We start from the raw sequence: 24,779 nt of genomic DNA on the forward strand, positions 1-24,779 counted from the left end.
AGCCCACTTCCCACTTTGTCCTACATTGCGAAATGTATTGCATTTTCGTTGGTACAGTAAATCCCAATTGCTTGCACAACTGACGTATTTCCGCCAAGCATGCGCGGAAGTGGCTCAAATGATCATCGACTTGACAGCAGCAGGGGGCTGGGTGGACCTTAGTGACCCTGCATGCAAACACAAATGCCGCCACTCACTACTACTTGTTGTTTGCCATTGTCATATATAAATAAACCTATTTTATTAAGTATATTATGCCTACTTAGTGCATTGAACTATCTACTGTAATATATCCCTTTAAATTAGGTGGCTGAGCGGTTAGGGAATCGGGCTAGTAATCAGAAGGTTGCCAGTTCGATTAGGACGTTGTGTCCTTGGGCAAGGCACTTCACCCTACTTGCCTCGGGGGAATGTCCCTGTACTTACTGTAAGTCGCTCTGGATAAGAGCGTCTGCTAAATGACTAAATGTAAATCTCGTGTATTCTGCATTTAGCAACAATCCTGCATGGACATAAACTCACCCCAGGGGTCCTTGTGTGGATAAGATGGAAAATATTGGATAAATAAAATGTTCCATTAACTTTGTTAACAGCGTTGTCCACGTATTTCACATTTAATTTGTACACACCCCATTTTAAAAGTTATTTTGGATTCTTGAATGTCTGAGTCAACTCCAATTAAGTGCTCAGTTTAGGCGTGTCAGCCCGAGGCTGTCGAGAAACGACGGCCTGTAACTATGTCGAGCACCTGTTGAACGGTAAAGGCGCTGCCAGACTTCAGGCTCGAGCTTGTAATAATGTGCCTCGTGAGGGACTGCAGACAGCTGCGCGGTTTCCAGACTGGCATTGTTCTCTCATCACATTCACACTGAAGAGAGAACAAATTAATTTAGTAGGCTGTTCAGTTTGTTCCAAGGATGTATGAGAAGTCAGGGCTAATGTGTCATGAAAGGCATGCCCTTCCTCATCATGGTTCCTTCTCAATTTCTCCCTGAAGGCAGGGAGGAGAAAATGAACACACCGGACGAGAAGCAGCACGGCACATAGTGAGCGAGGAACTGAACAATTATAGCTGCGTGTTATGGTCGCACGTGTCATTGGAATACATAATAGGCCTACGGTTAATGTCACAAGATAGGCTATGATTTATAATTAGTGATGAGGCTCATTAGTCATGCAGAGCTCTGTAGAAGTTGAATCATGTGACTCAGTTGCATGCCTTTGCCTCTAATATTTTTATTTATTCTAAAACTATTTTATTTTTTAAGGCCTAGATAGTTAATAATTTTTGGTGAGTGACAGGGACCAAATAGACAGCGACCAAATTAACACAAGCACAAGCTGACATTAGTGTGTAACACTGCTCTCTGTTGGTGAACTACGCAACTGGCATATTTTCTGGAGAAGCAACATTGTAGGCTACGATAAACTACACACACAACTAATCACTACTAAACAATGATTTATTAATCATTTATGTGCATTTAATAGGCTGCAACACTCCATATACATATTTTTTTGCATATGCAATGTTAAACGTAAATGGAAATCGTATTAAACGTGGGTGTATGACAACCAACCTAATGAAACGGTTATCAGGCTATACGCAACTGCCATATCTATAATCTGATCGCGGTAATATTAGGTGTTCATTTTAAGCGTCTAAAACAGTTCAAAGTTATTCCAGTAGAGGACAGCAAACCCCTGTTGCTGTTTGTTTGCAACTGAATTTATTTATCATACTTTTTCAAATTTCCCCCCAAGTGATTCCATTGCAACCTGTTGTAAAGGTGGTTGGGCATTTTCACAATCGCGTGTTAAATTGTGCCGTCAACATGAGACTTATCGTGATTTTTCCCCCTTCCATTTCAGGCCAAATAAATACAAATTTCGTGGCAAGACACAATACAGAAGGCAAAAAAAAATTTAGGCAAAGAAATTTGACCAGAAAATATTTGACCAGAAAATATTTGACCAGATGTATTTGATTGCAACATCCGGGATACCAAGGTATTGCTTGCATCAGACCGGACCTCTCTTCAGACCCCAGGCTGTGATTGTATGACTGATCTTTATGTATGCATGTATGATTGCCTGCAGCTACACCCAGGGGCGTAGCCAGGATATTATTTTGTGGGGGGGGGGGGGGCCAGCTCTGGCCAGTCTTTTATTTGGGGTGGCACTTGATTGTCAAAAACTACTATTTTAAAACTCACACACTGCATCACTCAGAGCAGCAGTTTTCTAACGGTATCCAGTGGTTAGCTGCTAGTCTCCATTGAAGCGCTGTCAGAATGCAGGTACGTTGGTTTGCGTCTTGCGCTGTTGATGGGGGCGTGGCCCAACATGTTGCGAATATGGGGCTTGTAGCGTAAGTGACAAATGGAAATATAAGACGACTTTATAAAAAAAATACTAATGCATTTTTTCAGCTTTATACCGTCTCTGTTCAGGAAGGTTTTTTTTTTTGTGAGGTTGGGGGGGCCGGCAGGGTGGCCATTCTCTGACCAATGGTGGCTGTGGCCCCCCCTGGCCACCACGTGGCTATGCCCCTGGCTACACCTGAGAGAGGCCTGAGGAGAGAGGTCTGCATTTGGATCCTTCTCAGAGAAGTGAGATAGTTTGATTGCATTCAGGCTCGATTGCCTTACCTGTCCTTGGTAGCCCGGATGTTGCAATCTGTATTTTTTTGTCTGTAAGTTTTCAGTAGCCTAGTATGAATGCGTGTGAGAACATTTCACATGTGAATGTAAATGCGTTTCATATGTGTCTATGCGAGCATTTCACAAATGTGGATGTGAGTTTTCAGTAGTATGAATGTGTGTTAACTTTCGTATGTGAACGTGTATGTGTTATGTTTTTGTGTAAGAACAGTCTGAATCATTTCTAAACGGGCCCTCATAAGAGACAGCTGTTTCCCCTCCGTTTGGTTGCAATATCAAGACGAAATCTTTCACTTTTTGATTATAGTGGTCTGTGCACGCGCTCCCGCGAGGGGGTGCTTTTCAGGGCAGGGGTGCATCTGGGGGCACAACATCGGCTCTCTGACTGTGCAAGATCAGCACCGGCCGGCTTCATGTGCGCCATCCTGGGAAATTACAGTAACCGAAAATAAAAAAGGCATCAGCACATTTCCACAGTATTCTTGTGTGCCTACTGATGAGCTGACCGTTTTCGTGACCGAACTCTCAGCCGCTCCCCCTTGCCTGACTGACCTTGGCGGCTCGGTGTTTTGAAAATATCATTAGATCGCGCGTCTGAGTTGATATTGACTGTGAAGGAATGGATGATTAAGAGTACTTCTGTTGAGACGACACACGCTGCTCCCTTCATAATTGACCCATGCAGTTCAAGCAATTAAGGAAAGACTGTATGATTCAGATCAGGTCAAAAGATTGCCTATTTAGCTGAGAGTAAATTGTGCTGTAAATAATGTGCACCAAATCAACACTGAATTATTGACAGTATGAAATTACCAGGTATGCCTCTCTTAGACATCTGTTTAGTTGTCTTTTAACAATTAGGCAATTACGATTGGAAAGCACCAATTTGTTGTGTGTTGTCCCTTTTTTATGTGTTCTTGTATGCGTGTGAAAGAGAGAGAGAGAGAGAGAGAGAGAGAGGGAGGGGGGGGGGGATGATTTGCTGCTGATGTGGCAGGTAGAAAATCCGATGCTGGTGTTTTCTTCCAACATGCTTTTAGATCACTTGAGCGAGGATGCTGTGCAACGGAGGTGGAGCGTTTGTTACGACTCAGGGGAAAAAATACGTTTTGTGTCTTCCAACTGTAGAGAATCATTGCCTTTGCTATGATGGTGCTGAATGAACAGCTCCAGATTCACGGGCGCGAGGTGTCTTTGAGCACTCACAGAATGAATCTTCGGTCGAAACTTAGCGAGCGCGTTTCTCTCTACCACCGGTAGATGCTGTCGATTTGAAACTACCTCCTCGGTTTCATGGCTGTGCCACGGCGGATAAAAACTTTGTTGACTGTCAATATTTTTGTGTTCGTGGGGATTGTACTGTTTTCGGTTTACTGCAAAATCCAGGATCGCTCAGTGGAACTGTTGAGGGGCGGAGGAAACATCGAGACAATAACTTACCGGAGATCTAACTTTGTGGATAAGCAGACAATTCTGGAGAGACTCGAGCACCTTGAAAACGTAGTTTTTCATCAACTGAACGGTAATGAATAAGCCATCATACTATGTGTAGTAACCTATAGATGCCCGTGTAGCACAGGGGAAGGGAATACGCTCACATAATAGGCGATTGGCAGATAAATAGATACGTTGTGTTTATACTGTTTATTGTTTTGGGAGACTTTTTTTGGAGACAAATAAAGCATAGTCGGCTACTGTTTGAAGGCTTTGTGGATCGTCTGTAGGGAACTTACACTTGCCTGCATGTTCACTGTCTCTGTATCCACCGTCACTCTTTTTCCAAGTGTGACAGTAACCTTGAGATTTTTCATGGATGTCAGACTGCAAGCTCAGGACTTTGAACACAATCAAGTAATTATATTAAAATACGAAATCAAGAGAAAGCAGCGTCATCTTTATAGTTTTTTTCAATCTGATTGTTATAGATAACAAAATAGTTTATTTTCGTAATGTTTGACTCCAACAGAGCCTGATGCGTGAGCTTGTATTCTATCCTCGTGGTAGTGTCTTTCACAGGTTTGGTGAAGCCCCTGTCATTAGAGGAAGGACATGTTAGCTTGTGGCAAGGCAGAGCCACAGGAACCTCCAGGGAGTCTGGCCAGGACCCAGAGAGGGCTAAGTACCACCAGTTTGGATACAACGCACAGCTGAGCGACCAAATCTCACTGGATAGATCCATTCCTGACTACCGGCCCAAAAGGTAAATATTCAACCTTCATCAGGTGATTCTAATATCTTTGTAGCTTCATTTAATCGAGCTCATATTTTTTAACTACTGTCCACTGCCCCTTTAAAAGAAAATACACAGTATAGGTAAAAGAGAAGTGAAGAGTGGTTTGGGTGGTTGTTCACAGGTGCGAGACCATGAGCTACCCAGATGACCTCCCACAGATCACGGTGGTGTTCATCTTCGTGAACGAGGCCTTGTCTGTGATCCTGAGGTCCGTCCACAGCCTGGTGAATCACACTCCTCCCCACCTCCTCAAAGAGATCATTCTGGTGGATGACAACAGTGACAGTGGTGAGACAAAGGGCCGGGTGTCACTGGTGTTTGTATTAATTCTCTTGTGTTTGGGTGTGGCTCAGAGGTGGAGCATTTGGACTTCAGATCGACAGGTTGTTCGTTACCCTCATTTGCTATATGTCGCTTTGGATAAAAATGTCAGCTAAATTAATACAGAATTATTGTTATTATATTTGAATAAGCAGAATATCTTAAGCTTTGTTTCCCCCCCCCCCCCTTTCCATCTTCTGGTGATCCATCCGATTGTGTTTCTTATCAGTAAAAGACACTGAGCTTTTATACCAATTAAACAAACACAATTTACCACGTACAACGGAGCGAGGCAGAGGCGGAGAAGAAAAGAGACAGGAAAAAATGTATTGATTAAGAGACAGAATGGGAGAGAGAGAGAGAGAGAGAGAGAGAGAGAGAGAGAGAGAGAAGAAGGAAAATCTTATTGTCGATGCTTTTTAGTCTCTGCAATCAGGAGTCAGTGATGTAATTTCAAGGTGTGATTCCGTTGACTTTGTAGTGGAGCTGAAGCAGGACTTGGATCAGCATGTGAATCAGCACTACCCCGGCCTGGTGAAGATTGTGAGGAACAGCAGACGAGAAGGGCTCACAAGGGCGAGAATCCTTGGCTGGAAAGCCGCCTCTGCACCAATTGTCGGCTTCTTTGATGCTCATGTCGAGTTTAACACAGCGTGGTGAGATTTACCTTCAGACAGGCACGGCATGTCATCTACAAAGGCAGAGATGTTGTGCCTAATCTATAAAGACATAAAAAAGCACAGCAGTCTTTTTTATTATGTTGGGATATTATCTCTTTTACAGGTTCCACTCTTAAGAGGAAGCCACCCTATCCACCTGAAACTTTCTAGTCTTTGGTCTTTCAAATGTTTTATTTTCTTTCTCTCTCTCTCTCTCTCTCTCTCTCTCTCTCTCTCTCTCTCTCTCTCTCTCTCTCTCTCTCTCTCTCTCTCTCTCTCTCTCTCTCTCTCTCTCTCTCTCTCTCTCTCTCTCTCTCTCTCTCTCTCTCTCTCTACTACCTCTCTCTCTCTCTCTCTCTCTCTCTCTCTCTCTCGCTCCCTCCCTCTCTCACACTCCCTCTCTCTCTGTCTCTCTTCACCAGGGCTCAACCCATCTTGGCCAGGATTGCGGAGGATAAGACCCGTATTGTTCTTCCAGCAATTGACAACATCATGTACAGCTCGCTGGAGGTCCAGCAGTACGCCAGCGCTGCCCACGGCTACAGTTGGGCTTTGTGGTGCATGTACATCATCCCTCCTCGGAGCTGGCTGGACGGAGGCGACGAGACCGCCCCTATCAGGTGCCGGGAAGGTCGCTCAATACAGACTGGTTCTCTCTCTCTCTCTCTCTCTCTCTCTCTCTCTCTCTCTCTCTCTCTCTCTCTCTCTCTCTCTCTCTCTCTCTCTCTCTCTCTCTCTCTCTCTCTCGCTCTCTCTCTCTCTCTCTCTCTCTCTCTCTCTCTCTCTCTCTCTCTCTCTCTCTCCCTCCCTCCCTCTCTCTCTGTCTCTCTCTGTCTCAGTCTTTCTCTCTCTCTTCCTTTAATCTTTTTCTCTCACTCTCTCACCCCACACCCCTCTCTCTCTCTTGACATGTATTCATACCGTGCATCTCCATTGTGCGCCGATGTACGCAGATTTAAAACCAAGTTACGTAAAAGACACACACATAATAATAGGTACTCACAAGCACCTAACGTCTGTCACCTCAGGTCTCCTGCAATGATTGGCTGCTCCTTCGTGGTGAACAGAGAGTACTTCAGGGAGATTGGCCTACTAGACCCAGGAATGGAGGTGTATGGAGGGGAGAACATTGAGTTAGGCATGCGGGTAAGTTCACCAATAGTTTACCAAACTCATTATTAACTTCCTAATGTGTTTGGGCCTGTTACTCCAGGACCTGATAAGATCAGAAAGGATTATCTGCCCCCCCAGAGATTCTAGAAAGATCTAATGTAGTTTGCATACTGATAGATTAGATCCTGGTTGTTGTTGGTGACTTGCCAGTAGGGCTTGTTATTGTAACATATGGTTGCTCTGACTAATTTCTCACACTGAATGTCAAAATAGGTTTGCTGTTGGGATGACTAGGATCAGGACAACATCATTAGGTTTCATGCAGAGAAGGGGACTGCAGTTGGCATGACAATGTATATGTAATGCCTGGAAGTACGATTTACTGCTACAGTATGTTCTACCTGGGGCTATTCACCTGATGTTGATTATTACTAGCGTACATTTACATTTAGTCATTTAGCAGACACTCTTATCCAGAGCGACTTACAGTAAGTGCAGGGACATTCCCCCGAGGCAAGTAGGTTGAAGTGCCTTGCCCAAGGGCACAACGTCATTTTGCACGGCCGGGAATCGAACCGACAACCTTCGGATGACGTAATAGCCCGATTCCCTAACCGCTCAGCCATCTGACCCCCCGTACAAACGATGATCGCAAACACGTCCGGACACCAGACTGGGATGGTGTTGGAGTATGATGATGAGACGATTACGATGATAAGTCAAGGTTTGTCGCAGAGTGACGTGTGACTTTGTGTGGTCGTTGTTTCCCGATGTGAGAACTGAACCGGATCCAGGACTCTGCAGTGAGCTTGCAGCTTCCCACTGGCTAGCAGGCTGTCACGTTTGCATATTTCTCACTCCGTTTCCTCAGATAGTTGTGACGTGACAGCGGTGAGATGAAAGGACACATACGACACAGCAGGGTGACAGTAGATGCAGCCATAAGGAAGTGAGAGAGAGAGAGAGAGGGGAGAGAGAGAGAAGGGAGAGGGAGAGAGAGAGAGAGAGAGAGGGAGAGGAGAGAGAGATATAGAGAGAGAGGGAGAGAGATAGAGAGAGAGGGAGAGAGAGAGACAGAAATAACTGAAAGAGATGAGGAGCAGAAAAGAGAAAGGAAGTCAGATTTTAACAACCCTTGCAAGAATATGCTAAAGTGCGAAACTCTTAACGACACATTTTACCATAACATCAATATTTTTCTTCTTCTTTTGTCCTGTCTTGTGTGCTTACTTCTCCTGGGAGGAGTGGAGTGCAGATCACAGGGAAGAGAAGCAGAAGGAGGCTGCTATACAAATGTATCTTAGTGAGAGGGAGCTCTTTCTTCTGTAGAGAGAAGGTGTTTCATGTCGGTAAACTTGTAGGGTTATGGGAAGCCATTCTGAAAACTATTTTGATGTCTTCTGTGGAAGATTGGTCCCTGGCGACACCATCCACAAGATAATTGTGAGCACCTTGAGGGGGCCCATTGTTCAGAAATACACGACTGAAATTGCAGGTTGTTAACTGCTCAGCCAGGAACTAGGGAAAATTAACTCAGCGGGGCTTAGTTATCTCGATGTAGCATTTTACACGCTCGCACGCCCACACGAGTCCACTTGAAAGTCCACGGAGTCAGGTGGCTGAGCGGTGAGGGAATCGGGCTGGTAATCCGAAGGTTGCCGGTTCGATTCCCGGTCATGCCAACTGACGTTGTGTCCTTGGGCAAGGCACTTCACCCTACTTGCCTCGGGGGGAATGTCCCTGTACTTACTGTAAGTCGCTCTGGATAAGAGTGTCTGCTAAATGTAAATGTAAATGAAAGGACAAAAAACGTGTTTGTTCTGCTCTCTGCTGGAACCCGTCATGGCTCAGGTGTGGCAGTGTGGGGGAAGCATGGAGGTCCTCCCGTGTTCCCGCGTGGCCCACATCCAACGCACCAAGAAGCCCTACGACAATGACATTGACTACTACGCCAAGCGCAACGCCCTGAGGGCCGCGGAGGTCTGGATGGACGACTACAAAAGCCACGTCTACATGGCGTGGAACATCCCCATGAGTGTAAGAGAGAGGCTGTACTGCTGCTTTTTTTTTGCCTTGTACCTCATATCAATGTGTTCAGCCTTAATTCCTGTGATTAATTCTTTATGGATGTAAATCCCACTCAGTCCAAGGAAGGGAAGTTCGATCTAGCAATACTGCTGCACATTGTGGGTTAATCGTTTAGCAAAGGCTCTTATCCAAAGCAACGAAAGGGACCTGCAACCTCTTGATTTGCAGACTGTGCAGTGTTCTACCACTGAGCCAACTTCTACCAGCACAGTTTAAGTCCCTTTGGAGAAAAGTGTCATCCAAAATGATAAATGTTGAGTCAATCACACAGTGGATGCTAGTGCTATGGAGTACACAGTGTATATTTGGACTGTGGATCTGTGGTCTTAATATCAGGGCACACCGCATGAGAAACATAGGACACCTTCTGCACCGTAGGGTCATTCATGATGCAGTTTCGGGGCTGTGTTTTGTCTCCACAGAACCCTGGAGTTGATTTCGGAGATGTTTCAGACAGAGTTGCCCTGAGGAAGAAACTGCGTTGTCGCAGCTTCCAGTGGTACCTGGACAACGTGTACCCAGAGATGCGTGTGTACAACACCACACGTGCCTACGGCGAGGTGACACACACATACCATAACGACAGATGAACCGTCTGCCATCTTCCAAGTCTCCTAAAGAGATTCACGTATCTCGTTATTGTACTTGTTTTCAAGGTCCGTAACAACAAAGCCAGTGGCTACTGTATAGACCTGGGGAATGAGCAGGATAACAGGGGAATGCTCAACCCCTGCCATGGCATGCCTTCTCAGGTGAGAAGATCGATATCTGCGTCTCCTTTTTCACAACCTTATCCTTTTTTAACCAAACAAAAAATAAACCATGTTACTTTATTTCTAATATACCTGTTCTGTATTAGCTACTGTACTTCCATTAAAAACCCGGGATACTGAGGGTTTTTGTATTGGTTGGTTGGGTGGGTGTAGCTCAGTGGTTGGACATATGACAGAAGATAAAAAGGTTGCAGGTTCGATTCCCACCCTGTACAAGGCTTTGGATAAAAGCGCCTGCTAAACAAACACGTTAAAACCGTCAATGAATACATTATTGTTGTGCGTGTCTGAATGCTGAGAAGTACGACATGCTCTTCAGGACTGTTGGTTATGACGAGAGTGGTAAGAGAACAATGCCAGTGGGCAGTACAGCGTACAAAATATCTACTCTATTTAAACTGGACTTAAGTTTTCTATTCACTACCTCTGAAGATATACTGAAAAAGCAGTATAAAGATGGAGGTTCTGTGTACAGGAGTAAGCGAAAGCCGCCATTCATGACGCTAAACATCCAATTTTCTCTAAAAGTCTTCTGAAGGATGTTTTCTCCCCTCTAGAAGCTCTCACTTGGCCTTGTGTGTCCATTATATTGTGAATACCCTGCCTTTGTTTGGTGACAAACACATGCTTTCAAGCCCTTTTTCATGTACATAAACACGCAGAGTTGCGAGGGACTGCCGACCTAACATGCTATCCATCCACATCATCCAATTTGTCATCCTTGGCTTGGCTTCCGCCGTTTGCTTGTGCACATGTTTAGGCGCGCTCATGATTTGGTCTCTCATTTTAATCTTGTTAATGCAGTCAATGTCATTCAGTAGCCATTCCTTTTCTCGCATAATGAAATCTTAAGGAGATCAATTCACTCATCATATGACTGACCACACTCTCACCCAATTGGATCAGTGAGTCGGGAACTTCTATCGTGTGTGCATTCGGTCCAGGCAATCTGGCTTACAAACAAATTACGTGTCAACAACCTTGGACCTTAATGTACTCTCTGCCCATTTTCACTGCTGTAAATCCATGTCCATTCAGGCTTTAAAATTCAAGGTTGGATTTTCTTAATAACAAGTATTCACAGAGCAGACTCTTGTATCCAAAGAAACCCACAGTTCGTCGGGGGAGGCGGGGTGGGGGGGATTGATCTGCAGTCAAATGCTCTAATTACTAAGCTATCCCCATCCCTATCCTCTTGTTGAAGCTGGCCCGTTATTCCTCTGAGGGCCTGCTGCAGCTGGGTCCTCTGGGCTCCACCACCTTCCTCCCAAACACCAAGTGTCTGGTCGACGAGGGCCGAGGACGGACGCCGTGCCTCAGGAAGTGCCAGGATACCCTTCAGCAGTCACAGCGGCTGTGGGACTTCACTCAGGTACGATCTGTCAGCACCAATGGCCTCGATCAGGGTGTGTGTGTGTGTGTGTGTGGGGGGGGGGGGGGGCAGTGAGAGTGGGTGGGGGTTGGACTGGGGCGAAGAGACAAACAAAGTGGATTTGATTGTTTACAAAGACGACATTGTAATTAAACCATTTTTAGCAGACCCTGTTATCCAGAGTGATGTGCAAGGGGGATTTGAACCTGTCACCTTTTGATCTGTGGTAAAAAGCTCCACTACTGAGCTACAGTTGTCATAGGTAACAGGAGTTTCCTGGGTCTAGCTCAAAAGCGTATAACAAACAGATGCATTAGTATATTACAATAAAGTTATCATTACTTTCTTCTTCTTCATCTTCTTCTTGTTCTTCTTCTTCTTCATCTTGTTCTTCTTCTTCTTCATCTTCTTCTTGTTCTTCTTCTTCTACTTCATCTTCTTTTTCTTCTTCTTCCCAACCTCTCCAGAATGGGCCCATTATCAGCAGAGACACGGGTCGGTGTCTAGAGGTGGAGCATTCTAAAGAGAGCACGTTCGGCTTGAGGCTGGTGGTCCAGAGATGTTCTGGTCAGAGGTGGACGATCAGGACCTGGCTCAAACCTCTTCTTCACTGAGAGCTGACCGAAACCCAACATATCTCCCGATTAAAGACCGGATCTCTGTCCTGATTGGTTACCTCTGCAGGGACACGCTCGGGAGATATTGAAACGGTTTTGTGATTGAATCAATTGAGGGAATACCTGCTGCCAGATAAGTTGGTGAGTTTCAGAAGCTTCTCAACCTATGAGTATCCACCTTTACCCGAGTCAGACTGTGGGAAATGCTGAGAAGAGATGTGTGGACAATAGGATCTTTTTAACTGTAGGATCAGTGTTTATATAAATATATAAACTTGTGTCGCTAAGAAAAAAAAACATATTTTCATATTGCGTCACTAAACTGATTGTAATTATGAATGAAAGCACTGCAGAGGGTGTAATATATTCATTTTGATGAAAGCATGATATTTTATCGTCCAAGTCATTTCCTACTGCAGAACACTACTGCAGATCAAGTGTGTTAAGTGTAAATATGTTTACACAGAGACACAGTTGTACTTCTTGAGATGGACTTAGAACAAAGGTTAAAGATTCTTAAAAAAATAAAAGCAGATCACCCTAAAACAGATAAGATTAGATAAGATATTACAGACTTCAGAATCCTAAATGTGCTGTATGTTTGTCTTGGCAACGTGTCAGCCAGTTAGAGTCCTGAATGCACCGGGAGCTTTGATTGGCCGGGGCTGGGACATGCGGGATGTGAGCGAGGACAAGTGGGGGTGAAAATAGAAAGTGTGAGTGTGAATGGCAGGCCATTGACAGAGAGCTCAATCAAGCAGAGTGCTGTTGTAATTGCTTTAAGCACTTGAGTTTGATGGAGAGGTGCTGAGATTGAGGAAAAGCTCCCCATGGTTGCTGGATAGGGCATGCCCTTCCACACGTAACACTGGCAGTCAGCCCTGTACACACATACAGAGATGAAGACATTCATGTTTCACAAACAGACCAAAATAAACACTGACATTTACATTAACACACCATCTCAAGGGGGTAGTGATTATATATTGTTTAGAAAGACTGTGGATGGATTATGTGATGATTTGTTTCTGGGATGTAAATGTATTTATGGAAGAGTCCAAATATTGGTCATTGTTACAATATTGCATCTTAACAATTTTACTCAAGATTGAAAGATCATTACAAACGTGGTTGCATGTCTTTGGCCTATGATGCCTGAATGGTGTTGAAAGCCGGAGTACTGTACATACACTCAAGAGAAATACAGAAATGTAATGAACAACGAGTTGCAGAGGGTGTGTCTAAGCCATCCCATACACCCATACAGTGATGAACGGAAGCTGCCTGCGATCAGGAATGAATCAAATCTATACATCCCCAACTGGTAGATTAGTTGTTAAAATAAGCAATCCCTCATCTTGCTCTCTTGAGGATGGTAACTGTGCTTCACAGCAGCAAGTCTCATTACAGCTCCAGCTCTGCGGAGGTGTGGCTTGCATGTAGAAGACGTTTCTATCACTCTCACAAGGACACCTCGAATATGAAACACCTAGCATGGAGCCGGCAGACTGGAAACCCCCCTCACATTATGAAGAGAGGACAGGAACCCTGCTCGAATCCTAATCTGCCATTCCTGTCAGGCTGTCACACAGAAGGCCTTCAAGTGTCAAGACTCTCACACATACAGAAGGGTACAGGGGTGAAACCAAGGAGCTTAGATCATTGGCAACTAAAATGTTTCTTTTTAACAATTTTTTATTTATTTTTACTGACACAGCAGCCAAAATGTATTATTGTTGTGGACAGACTGCATCTCCTTCGAGAATAGAGAACGTCTCCATTCTAACGTTCTAATGTTTTTAAAATCCAAAGGTGATCTCAGTCGTTGATCTAACTGAATACAACTCTGGAAATGATGGAGTTTACAAGGCCTACGTGTTGGCTGCGGTTTGGCCCAGGTAATCCGATAAGCAGGTGGGGGCCTAACACCGCAGGCCGAGCTAGCAGGAGGATTTACTGACCTGATACCAAGAGCCAGTGGCACACCGCCACTCTCCATCATCCAGCACAGCCTGGAGTCAAACCCTCCAAACCCCTCCAGCTTTAGCAGCCCAGACCCGCTGGATGTGCATGTCAATTCATGTGTGATGTGAGAAAGAGAGAGAGAGAGGCAGAGGGAGAGAGAGGCAGAGGGAGAGAGAGAGAGGCAGAGGGAGAGAGAGAGGCAGAGGGAGAGAGAGGCAGAGGGAGAGAGAGAGAGAGGCAGAGGGAGAGAGAGGCAGAGGGAGAGAGAGAGAGGCAGAGGGAGAGAGAGAGAAGCAGAGGGAGAGAGAGAGGGGCAGAGGGAGAGAGAGAGAGGCAGAGGGTGAGAGAGAGAGACAGAGGTAGAGAGAGAGAGAGAGAGGCAGAGGGAGAGAGAGAGACAGAGGGAGAGAGAGAGGAAGAGGGAGAGAGAGAGAATCGGGGACAGAGGCAGATGGGCAGGCAAGCACATGCGTGCACAAGCATCTGGGTCACATTTAACCTCACAGAACCTCAACAAGTTTGTATAAAGTAGAGTGCTCTCCTGGGACATCAAAGGCAAACTCACATCACTGTTCCAGCTTTGGCATATCCCAGTAAGCACTCATCCATAATCTTGATGGTAGAGAAACATTGTGTCTTTTGATGTTTTGTCTGGTCTTTGTTTAGTTTTTGTCGTGATGTCTGACACTGGTTTTAATCAGGGGTAGGAGCTTGTCGTCAAGCCATCAAAGGGCTTGAGTTAAATTCTGTTGAATATGATGCTTCTCCCTGACATTGCCTATTTATGTACACTGTGGTTACCAATTAAATATGACAGTATATTGGCAATGTAAGTGAATATTAGTTGTGCCTCACTGTATCAAGTGGTGTTGATATGAATCAATGTAGGCATCCTACATTCAACTTGCATTGTTTGTTGGAATTAAATGTTCAGTTACAGTAAAGTATATTTCCACATGAAACCGTGTAGCGTTTGTGATGTCACACACAGTATTATTGGGTTTGAACATTGATGGGGAAAAATCTTTGATCACCCCATATGCACGTAATTTCCTTACTGTCTGTCCCTGAACCTGGGCGTGGGGATAGCTCAATGGTAGAGCAATTGTCTTTGTATATTGCTTTGAGTAGAAGCTTCTGACAAAGACATAGGCTACATTATCATTTTATTGATGATTGATTGATTTATGAAAACGTTTGCATAATGTACAATGACATCTTAAAGAACATCCATGTTAAATACTGTAGCTTGTGGTGTGGTGGTGCTAAGCAACAACATCCTGTAGCTTGTGGTGTGGTGGTGCTAAGCAACAACATCCTGTAGCTTGTGGTGTGGTGGTGCTAAGCAACAACATCCTGTAGCTTGTGGTGTGGTGGTGCTAAGCAACAACATCCCAACCAAGCCTCTTCCCCAGGGACAGTGAGCGGCAGCGTGCACCTTGGGCGCTCTGGAGCTGAGCTGCTATCAACACTGGGCCGGTTCACAGCACACGATCACAGAGATTATATTGTTGTTGGTTTAAACCAGAGCTCATTGTCTGTAAAATAAACTCTGATTTTAGATTAAATCTCTGCTTGAAGTTTACATGCATTTGTGTTCCTATTGTGAGCGAGATTCCTTTGTCAAGGACGATTGTCTCTCTGTTAGTTGAGTTTACAGTTTCTAAAGCTTGAAGTGTGAGATGAGCAGAAAGACTCCGTTGCTGGAGATAACACCAGAGATAATGTGATTTGGAATAAAATGAATGTAGATGATATGAGTTTTGCTCCTTGATCTCTCTCAATTTCTCCTGGGTAGCATATTGAATAGATTGCACATTCACATGCTAATCCTGTGCAAATCTGATCCTAATTGAATGCATTATCATATTTTTTCTGCTCCATCTCGAACGCCTATGAAGACGTTCATTGATGTTCTTGCTTATTTTCATCGGTAGAAGATAATCTTTATAATGAGCACTGTTTCTGTTTCATCTGATAAGTGTGTGTTTGTGTGTGCATCTGTAGTGTCTTCTGCATGAGACAAAAACAATTTAAATACTAATTAAAGCTGTAGGCTACTTATCATACAAACTAAACTCAATGCTCATTCCTACTTCAACAGAATGAATACCAACCCTGTCATTTAAGCTTCCCAAGTCTCATTTCATTAAAAAAAACTAAAACCAAAAAAAGCGTAATTGCATTTTTGCTAAACATTTAGGTAGATAACAAGCATATGCTCATCATGATTTTATCATATACAGTACTGAGGACCTCCAGTATTGTACCTTGATGCTATAACGCCCCTATCAATCAAAGAGATGTGCTCTCCAAATACTGAAGAAAACCAGGACTGCTTTTCGCAAGAGACTCCTCACCTCCAGAGGTTTCCAAGGCAACCACCAGGACTCCTGCTTGATGCCGGTAAAATCAATAATGGATAATAGATACGTAAAACTAGGAGATTAACCCGATTTGAAAAACTGGGCCTTGTTATGTCTAGATGCATAATTGTATTTGTTGTAGTTTTGGTGGGTTTATATTCCAGCAATGGAAAGTACCTGAGCATTCTTGTCTCATGACAGAATTCTGTCTGTCTTTTAGGGTTGCAGAGGATTGGCCTTCATGTTCTGATAATACAATTACTTAGCCTACAATATCTATTTTGTATTTGAGCTGAAGTAGGCTAGGGGAAAGATGTACAGCAAAATATATACTTTCACAAGTCTTTTCTTAGGAACAGATTGAATATAGACTTGGATTGGAGCAGACTCTCTTCTCACTAACCAAGATGGCCAAATCCTATATACAAAATGTGAATAACGTAAAAAAAAAAAAAACATTCAGATTTTTGGTAACTCAGGGAAAAGTCATAGATATACCCCATCTAATGGTAACTGACATTCAATGTAAGGGCAGTGAGAGCCACCTGCAGGCTCAACTCCCACACAACACAGCACACATCCTAGAGTACCAAACTAATACAAGGGAAGTGATTGGTCAGCTGAGTACATGATTACATGACTGACTACATTATCACAATGAACTTTGCTACCATTAGCCAAGGTTTGGGAATGCTGATGTCGAAAAGGCTGACAGACTCATTAACAGAGTGCTAAACATGACTCCCTAACTTTGTTTTGTAAATTGCAATTGTGTGTAGTTGGAAAAATCTAAGAGCTGTCAGACTGTTTGCAGATCAGACTCAGAATGGGAACCTTTCACTTGGCTGTAATTTTCATTCTTCTTGCTTCGAATGTTTACAGGACATCAGGTAAGTGAAGTTTAGCACAGCATTACACATCAAACTTAAGGGACCTTATAAAGTATTCGCAGTGTATGCCCTATAATAAAGGGAGTCAGTTGGCTGAGCGGTGAGGGAATCGGGCTAATAATCCGAAGGTTGCCAGTTCGATTCCCGGTCATGCCAACTGACGTTGTGTCCTTGGGCAAGGCACTTCACCCTACTTGCCTCGGGGGGGAATGTCCCTGTACTTACTGTAAGTCGCTCTGGATAAGAGCGTCTGCTAAATGACTAAATGTAAATGTAATACAGACAATTATAATCTAACAGTTTGTAACATGATCCCATTTTTATGTTACCTTTAACAGGACAGACATGTGAGAGACAATGTGGCAACAAGTTTGAGTCATGTTCCTGTCACACTACATGCTCATCGCTCAGTAACTGCTGTGATGACTATAGGGAGTTCTGTGTGGAGATTGCTCCATATTCCGGAACATTTTTCGGCGGAACCGATTTCATGGTTCTCCACGCGACTTTTAATCAGACTTTAATCAATCAGATCGTCTGTAGGTGAGTCTGTCTGTCCCAGACACAGCACTTGGGTCAGATTTAAAGACTGTCAAAGTGTTCTGATTGTTGCTCATAAGAAAAATACATCATACATCCACAGGATTTTAAATGCACTTTAAACTTGAAAATAGCTTCTTTGTGAATCAATTATGCTTAAATAAACGTTTTGAAACAAAATCAAATGAAAAAAAATTACATCTTAAATGAAATGCAAATTACGATGAATACGATGTATACAATCTGATTAACTGATACCACGTTTATTATGTCAGGTTCAATGGTGACATCCAGATCGTTGGTTATGTAGACGCTCAGAGCAGAGGTCACTGCATCTCCCCTCTGCTCTACGAAACAGGCTGGATTCCATTCCAGATCTCCACCGACAACGGAACAACTTTCAGCAAACATGGAACCTGGTTATCAGGTATGGGGAGCTTATTTCATGAGACGTTTTCACTATTGCATTGAACATTTTCATTGATTTGACTGACTCTTTAACCCAAAGCAATATACAAATACGGGATGTACATTTAAATGATGATCCAACACAAAAGCAACTGCCAACACAATAAAGACGGTGCAATTTTCTTGTGTGTTTCATATCAGTCCACACAGGCAAGTCTGACCCCAGCCTGAAGGTGACCTTGGTGAACTCCACCCAGTGGCAGTACTATGGCACCCCAAACGTGGGAGGGGCTTTGCGTATGACGTGGAACACCTCATTGGTCCAGGCAGACAGGGTGAACATTGAGTTGTGGGGCTACATGGAGACAGGTACTACACATCTACATTTAGACATTTAGTCATTTCTATCTGTGTGTGTGTGTGTGTGTGTGTGTCTCTGTGTGTGTGTGTGTGTGTCAGCCTTTCCCTCAGGGCTCCTATGGTTTACATTTAGTCATTTAGCAGACGCTCTTATCCAGAGCGACTTACAGTAAGTACAGGGATATTCACCCTGAGGCATGTAGGTTGAAGTGCCTTGCCCAAGGAAACAACGTCATTTGGCATTTAGCACAACAGCCGAGAATCGAACCGTCAACCTTCTGATTAATAGACCGATTCCCTAACCGCTCAGCCATTTGACCCCCCCTATACCAACAAACTGATTCATGGATGGGTATAGCTCCGTGGGTTTGACTGTAAATCAAGAATTCCAGGTTCAAAACCCACACACACCATGATATGTTGCTTTGGATGAAAGCTTCTACCAAATTAATGCATTCTTATTAAATGCGCTGCCAGTCAATGTACATCCTCCTAGCAGTGTGGTCTCCTTGTGACATTGTGTGTGTGTATGTGTGTGTCATAGATAACGTTGCTCTCACTGCAAGCCAGTAGTGTTAAAAGCGCTGGGAATCAGCGGTATTACAAGCAACATCTGTGGAGATTCCTGAATGTCAAACGGAATTTCTGTGTTCGTGTTAAAAGTGTATTTGCCTGAGTATCCATCAATCATCACTTGGCCTGACCCAAGTGCGTCTGTCACGTAATCCTCTCTCTCTCTCTCTCTCTCTCTCTCTCTCTCTCTCTCTCTCTCTCTCTCTCTCTCTCTCTCTCTCTCTCTCTCTCTCTCTCTCTCTCTCTCTCTCTCTCTCTCTCTATGTCTCTCTCTCTCTCTCTCTCTCTCTCTCTCTCTCTCTCTCTCTCTCTCTCTCTCTCTCTATGTCTCTATGTTTCTCTCTCTATGTCTCTCTCTCTATGGCTCTCTCTCTCTCTCTCTCTCTCTCTCTCTCTGTCTCTCTCTCTGTCTATGTCTCTCCCTCTCTTTCTATGTCTCTCCCTCTCTTTCTATGTCTCTCCGTTCCTCTCCAGGAGAGCCGTACTCAGAGTCCTGGAGGTCTGAATGGAGGTTCCTCTACTCACTGGCCACGGACCAGCCTAACGACGGCACATTCAGCTTTGTGCCCAAAACGGCCGAGAGACCTTTCTCAGACTGGGAGCTGGGTTGTGTGAGAGTCAGCTCCAGCTCGCACGCAGAAGGCACATGGTAGGCCACGACGAGGTCAACGAACTCACACGTGAAAACAACGAACTCACACGTGAAAACAACGAACTCACACGTGAAAACAACGAACTCACACGTGAAAACAACGAACTCACACGTGAAAACAACGAACTCACACGTGAAAACAATCCAGTAGACGAACTCACACGTGAAAACAATCCAGTAGACGAACTCACACGTGAAAACAATCCAGTAGACGAACTCACACGTGAAAACAATCCAGTAGACGAACTCACACGTGAAAACAATCCAGTAGACGAACTCACACGTGAAAACAATCCAGTAGACGAACTCACACGTGAAAACAATCCAGTAGACGAACTCACACGTGAAAACAATCCAGTAGACGAACTCACACGTGAAAACAATCCAGTAGACGAACTCACACGTGAAAACAATCCAGTAGACGAACTCACACGTGAAAACAATCCAGTAGCGATGTTGTCACTTGACCTCCCAGGCCTGCCTCATCACTTCAATGCATTCAAGCTGAACGGAGTCAAACTCAACACTCTCGTTGAGTGCTTTTACAGGCAATGTGTTTATGTGTGCGTGTGTGTCTGTTTATGTGTGTGTGTGTTTATGTGTGTGTATGACGTGTGTTTGTGTGATATGTATGTTTATGTGTGTGTCTGTCTGTTTATGTGCGCGTGTCGTGTGTTTGTGTGTTTGTTTATGTGTGTGTGCATGCGTGCGCATGTGTGTGTCCCAGGAATGTCGGCGCGGTGTGGAGTGAGGACCATGCTTTAGCCTGGCACCTGGAGGACAAGTTCCGGCAGGACTCTGCAGCCTGGGCGCTGGATAAGTGCCTAGCATGGGACCAGCTGGAGAAACGACTTCCAGACTTCCTCAGCGAGACCATAGACTGCCCTTGCACTCTGGCCCAGGCTAGAGCAGACACAGGCAGGTTCCATGTGAGTTGGCCCCCCGCCCAGAGTGTTTTAAGATGAAAGGATGACACGTCACCCCTTAAAAGACACTTCGAACTCATTAAATAACATGGTAAACATTTCAAACATCTGTACTCTTGTACTCTCAGACGGATTATGGCTGTGACATGGAGAAGGGAAGTGTGTGTACTTATCACCCTGGGAGTGTTCACTGTGTCAGGGCCATTCAAGCTAGGTGAGCCCCATGACTTCACTTAACTAAGTAGTGGATGGTGTTTACACTCCTTTGTGTCATTACTGTGACATTATTTTTGCATCACTGTGACATTTCTATCTCATCACTGTGATATCACTATGACACAATTATCAGATTCACTGTGACATCACTGTTACATCACTATCGCGTCACTGTGACATCACAGACGGATCTCTGTGTTGTTCCCACAGCCCTAAGTATGCAGCGGGGCAGCAGTGTTGCTACGACAGCACAGGTACCCAGATCCTGACAGCAGACTCCATAGGAGGGAGTACCCCTGACCGAGGCCACGACTGGGGCTCCCCTCCCTACAAGAGGCCCCCCAAGGTCCCTGGAGCCTCTCACTGGGTCTACGACGTCCTGAGCTTCTACTATTGTTGCCTGTGGTCAGACAACTGCGTTTATTACTTCACACACCGTCCCTCCAGCGACTGCAGGACCTACCGTGCGCCAAAGGCTGGTGAGAGATCCTGATCCACCCCCTGAAATGGCCTTTCATATACTGCAGTGGTTTTGTTTGACCATGTTGTTGACACTGACAATGACTTTCGACAATGCCAACTGATTTCTGCCTGGAGGTGTTGTGTTTGGAGATCCGCACTTTATCACCTTCGATGGCCTCGGCTACTCCTTCAACGGCAAAGGGGAATACACCCTGGTCATGTCGGAAAGCAGGGGGCTCAGCGTGCAGGGAAGAACCGAACCAGTGATCCTGAGCAATGGTGAGTTCAAATCAAGATTAGCTGGCACCTGTAAGAAAGTAGCGTTAGCTAAACAGGATATGTCCACCCGCCTCAACGGCGACGCTTTAAAACCTTTTTTCCATATGAAATCACCTTGAACGACAAATTGATCGATTACTTGATATTGGTATCTGACAGGCACTGCTGTAAAGGCGACAAAGCTGTCGGCTGTTGCCATGGCGGAGGGGGGCTCTGATGTTGTAGAGGTGAGACTGAGGGGTGCAGAGGAAGGTCTGGAGGTTCTCCAGAACCAGCGCTCTCTCTCCTTCTCGGAGCAGAGCTGGCTGGATCTGAAAGGTAAGAATGTCACCTGGGGTGCCCCCTGTGGCTCACCGGGTAAGTGCGTGTTTCACATAGGCTGAGACCTTACCCCAGCGGTCTGGTCTCTCTGCTGCATGTCTTCCCCTGTCCCTCAATCTCCCTGCCTTTCCTGTCACACTTTACTTAAAAACTGTACAATAAAGCATTATAAATTCAACAAAAATATGTTGGATAAACTACCTCTGCAGACATGGATGTAGTGATGATGCCTTTTAAAGGACACGTGAATGTTTAATAGACCTTTGGATTCTTTGAGAGCTTCTTCCTTGTAGGGCTGTTCTATAAAAAAAAATCTATAAAACTGTCTATAAAATCTGTAAAGATAACATTCTACACATAGGTCTGTTGTTTTTACAGCTGATAAAATATGTACAATTGATAAGAGGATGATATGGAGATAAAGGCCTTGGTTTGTGGGCTTGTTAGCAGCCTGTCAGTAGATGGCCTTGGCTCTGTAAAATACTTCAAAATAAACTGTAAATGCAAACTGTAAATGATCAGTCTGAACTCTTCCAGGTGTTTTTGTGTTTTCTCCCATTCCACACAACGTGACGGTCATGTTTCCCAGTGGAGCTGGGGTGGAGCTTCGACTGAGAGAGGGAACCATGACAACCACTGTACTCCTGCCAGAAGACTTTCAAAACGCCACCCTCGGCCTTCTGGGAAATATGAACGATGACTCCAAAGATGACCTTGTAGCAAGCGATGGTCAACTTATTTCCAATCAAAGTATACCAGAGGAGGTGTTTAAATTTGGGAGAAGCTGTGAGTAAAGATTCTGGCAACAAGTAAAATCAAGAACAACAGGTGCCCTGATTTTTTTCTGTTGTATTGACATTCTGCCTTGATATTTTCACTTTCTATTACAGGGGCGATATTGAACGCATCCTCTTTATTCACGTACGACTCAGAGCACTTGGTGAACACATATTTACAAGCTCCCAAACACGACCCTGATTTCAATCCAGCGTTTTCTGCCCCCGAGGATCCAGGAGATGCTCTGTTGAGCCAGGCATCTGAGCTGTGCTCTGGAGAAGGTTCTACCTACTGCAGGTACCATTAGCACCTCAAAAACAGCGAGTCATTCTTACTTTGTTGCACTGTAACAGAGTTTTATTTTGATTAAATAATACAAATGAATTCAAATAGCAGACACTTTTATCCAAAGCAACTGACATCAAAAGGTGGATTTGAACCCACAACCTTTTTGTCTGGCGTGAAAGGATTTAGTAAGCTATCACTGAGCTATATCCACAATTTATTTTCTTTTCATAAACCCGCGTTTTCATCTGTGCTGCAGGTATGACACACTGATGGCTCGGAGTCTGAGAATGGGCAATGCTACAAGGGTATCGTTTAACAGCCACATGTCCGCAGTGGAGGACCTCAAATCAGGTAGGTATCTATTTTTCCACCTGTCACATTCAAAATCAACTAACGTTTTTTTTAAGCCTCATCAAACCATCTTAATTCAATGGACACGTAGTGCTAAACAGAAGAGCCTGTGTTCTTATTGGTCCTGAGTGGTGTCCTGTGGTTGGCTCGCTCCGCCCAACAATGGGAAGAAGCAGGGGACCAGATATCTGGAGGGAGCTGTGGTGAAGATGTCCTGCGATGACAGCTTTGTCCTGGATGGTCCAGTAGAACACACCTGCCAGAGTGACGGACAGTGGTCCGGGGAAACCACTTACTGCGTGACCGGTAACGGAAAAGTCCTTAGAACGTAGAACTGGTTACTGAAATCCAACTGTGAGGCTCTGCCGCATTATGTTTTAATCTTGTATGCATCAAAAAGGCTCAGGGTCTTGGGTTCCACTGTGAACCTCATTGTCAGTAGGTATCTGGTTTAGTTAGAGTTCGTACAGCATACTGGTGTCATCTGATCATTTTACTGGCTTTCTTTTTTTTTTACCTTTGGTCTTTGTTTCAAAAAATCATTACAGTTCCTCACCTGTACTGATTGAAGCACATTCTCTACATTTTTTCCTCCCTTTAGTCAAAAATACTTTTGGCACAATTAGGTGTTGTACAAAGCTTGCAAGCAAGTAAAGCTATTTCATAATGAGACTTCAAGACCTCTGTAGCAAACAAGAGACAATGAAACACCTAATAAAAGCAGTCAGAGTTTTTTTTCACTAAAGTCTTAACAAATGTGCTCTATGTTGTGTCACAGATAATCTCACAGGAATTATAGTTGGTTCAGTCATCGGAACTCTAGCATTAATCGCGATGATCACATCAATCATCCTCCACAGCAGGAAGAAAAAAAGGTAAAGTAGAAAGCGAGCAACAGTATTCTCAGGTTAGCCTTGTTGGTTTAAATCCATAGTTGTGACTGAACATATCAACCTTTCCTTAGTTTCATAATATGATTGAAAATCTAAGCACGGAGGGTTCTACTGTAGAATATAAGTCCAAGGTAGACTGCTGTCTGTTCACTCTTTTGTCTTTCTGTCTCACGTAGAGAAACATCGACTGTGGAAACCACCGATTTCTGAAAGCAAGAGCTTTCTGAAAGGCTTTTAATTCTCTTCAGCAGCGATCTAAAACACTCCTTTTTTGTTTTTGTATTCACTAGTCGAAAGGAATGGATACATTTTAACTCTCAGCAGGGCTATTTTGTGTGCTCCTTACACACAAATGTTTCCAGCTCTACTTGACAGCCTAATAACTATATTTAGTTAAGCAGCCCACTGTGTGTATTTTTTTTTAACTGTAGTATAAGACAATATTAAAAAGTAATTTAACATATGAATGATTTGCCTCACTGACTGTTTCTTTTTGTGTTCAGTTAAATGCTCTACAGCGCTAGTTAGCTTTCACAGACTTTGACTAGAGTTTGCATGTCATCGCTGTGTGGTTATTATGCTGTTTCCTTTTCTGCTACAATGACCCTTAGCAAGACTGATCAGTTACTGCATGTGCCATGGAGCCCATTGGAACTCTGGGCTAAGCGTGTCT

General features: G+C 44.2%; 2 protein-coding genes across 2 annotated transcripts; both read left to right on the forward strand.

Moving 5' to 3' along the window:
* Nucleotides 1-3,956: 3,956 nt before the first annotated feature.
* LOC136956563 (polypeptide N-acetylgalactosaminyltransferase 9-like) lies at nt 3,957-11,836 on the forward strand. The gene is made up of 11 exons (XM_067250483.1): nt 3,957-4,185; nt 4,680-4,863; nt 5,018-5,184; nt 5,699-5,873; nt 6,299-6,496; nt 6,905-7,022; nt 8,841-9,026; nt 9,500-9,637; nt 9,734-9,829; nt 11,055-11,222; nt 11,690-11,836. Exons 1-11 carry the CDS (start codon nt 3,957-3,959, stop codon nt 11,834-11,836), a joined length of 1,806 nt encoding a protein of 601 aa, XP_067106584.1.
* A 5,111-nt stretch (nt 11,837-16,947) lies between these two features.
* Nucleotides 16,948-24,539, forward strand: susd2 (sushi domain containing 2). Its single transcript, XM_067250479.1, has 16 exons — nt 16,948-17,060; nt 17,399-17,603; nt 17,876-18,027; nt 18,210-18,377; nt 19,416-19,590; nt 20,321-20,522; nt 20,648-20,733; nt 20,946-21,214; nt 21,333-21,476; nt 21,636-21,794; nt 22,335-22,583; nt 22,688-22,871; nt 23,119-23,213; nt 23,343-23,519; nt 23,992-24,088; nt 24,283-24,539. Exons 1-16 carry the CDS (start codon nt 16,997-16,999, stop codon nt 24,314-24,316), a joined length of 2,460 nt encoding a protein of 819 aa, XP_067106580.1. The 5' UTR covers nt 16,948-16,996; the 3' UTR covers nt 24,317-24,539.
* Nucleotides 24,540-24,779: the final 240 nt, after the last annotated feature.

This window comes from Osmerus mordax, chromosome 14 (genome assembly GCF_038355195.1).
Source record: "Osmerus mordax isolate fOsmMor3 chromosome 14, fOsmMor3.pri, whole genome shotgun sequence".
NCBI lineage: Eukaryota > Metazoa > Chordata > Actinopteri > Osmeriformes > Osmeridae > Osmerus > Osmerus mordax.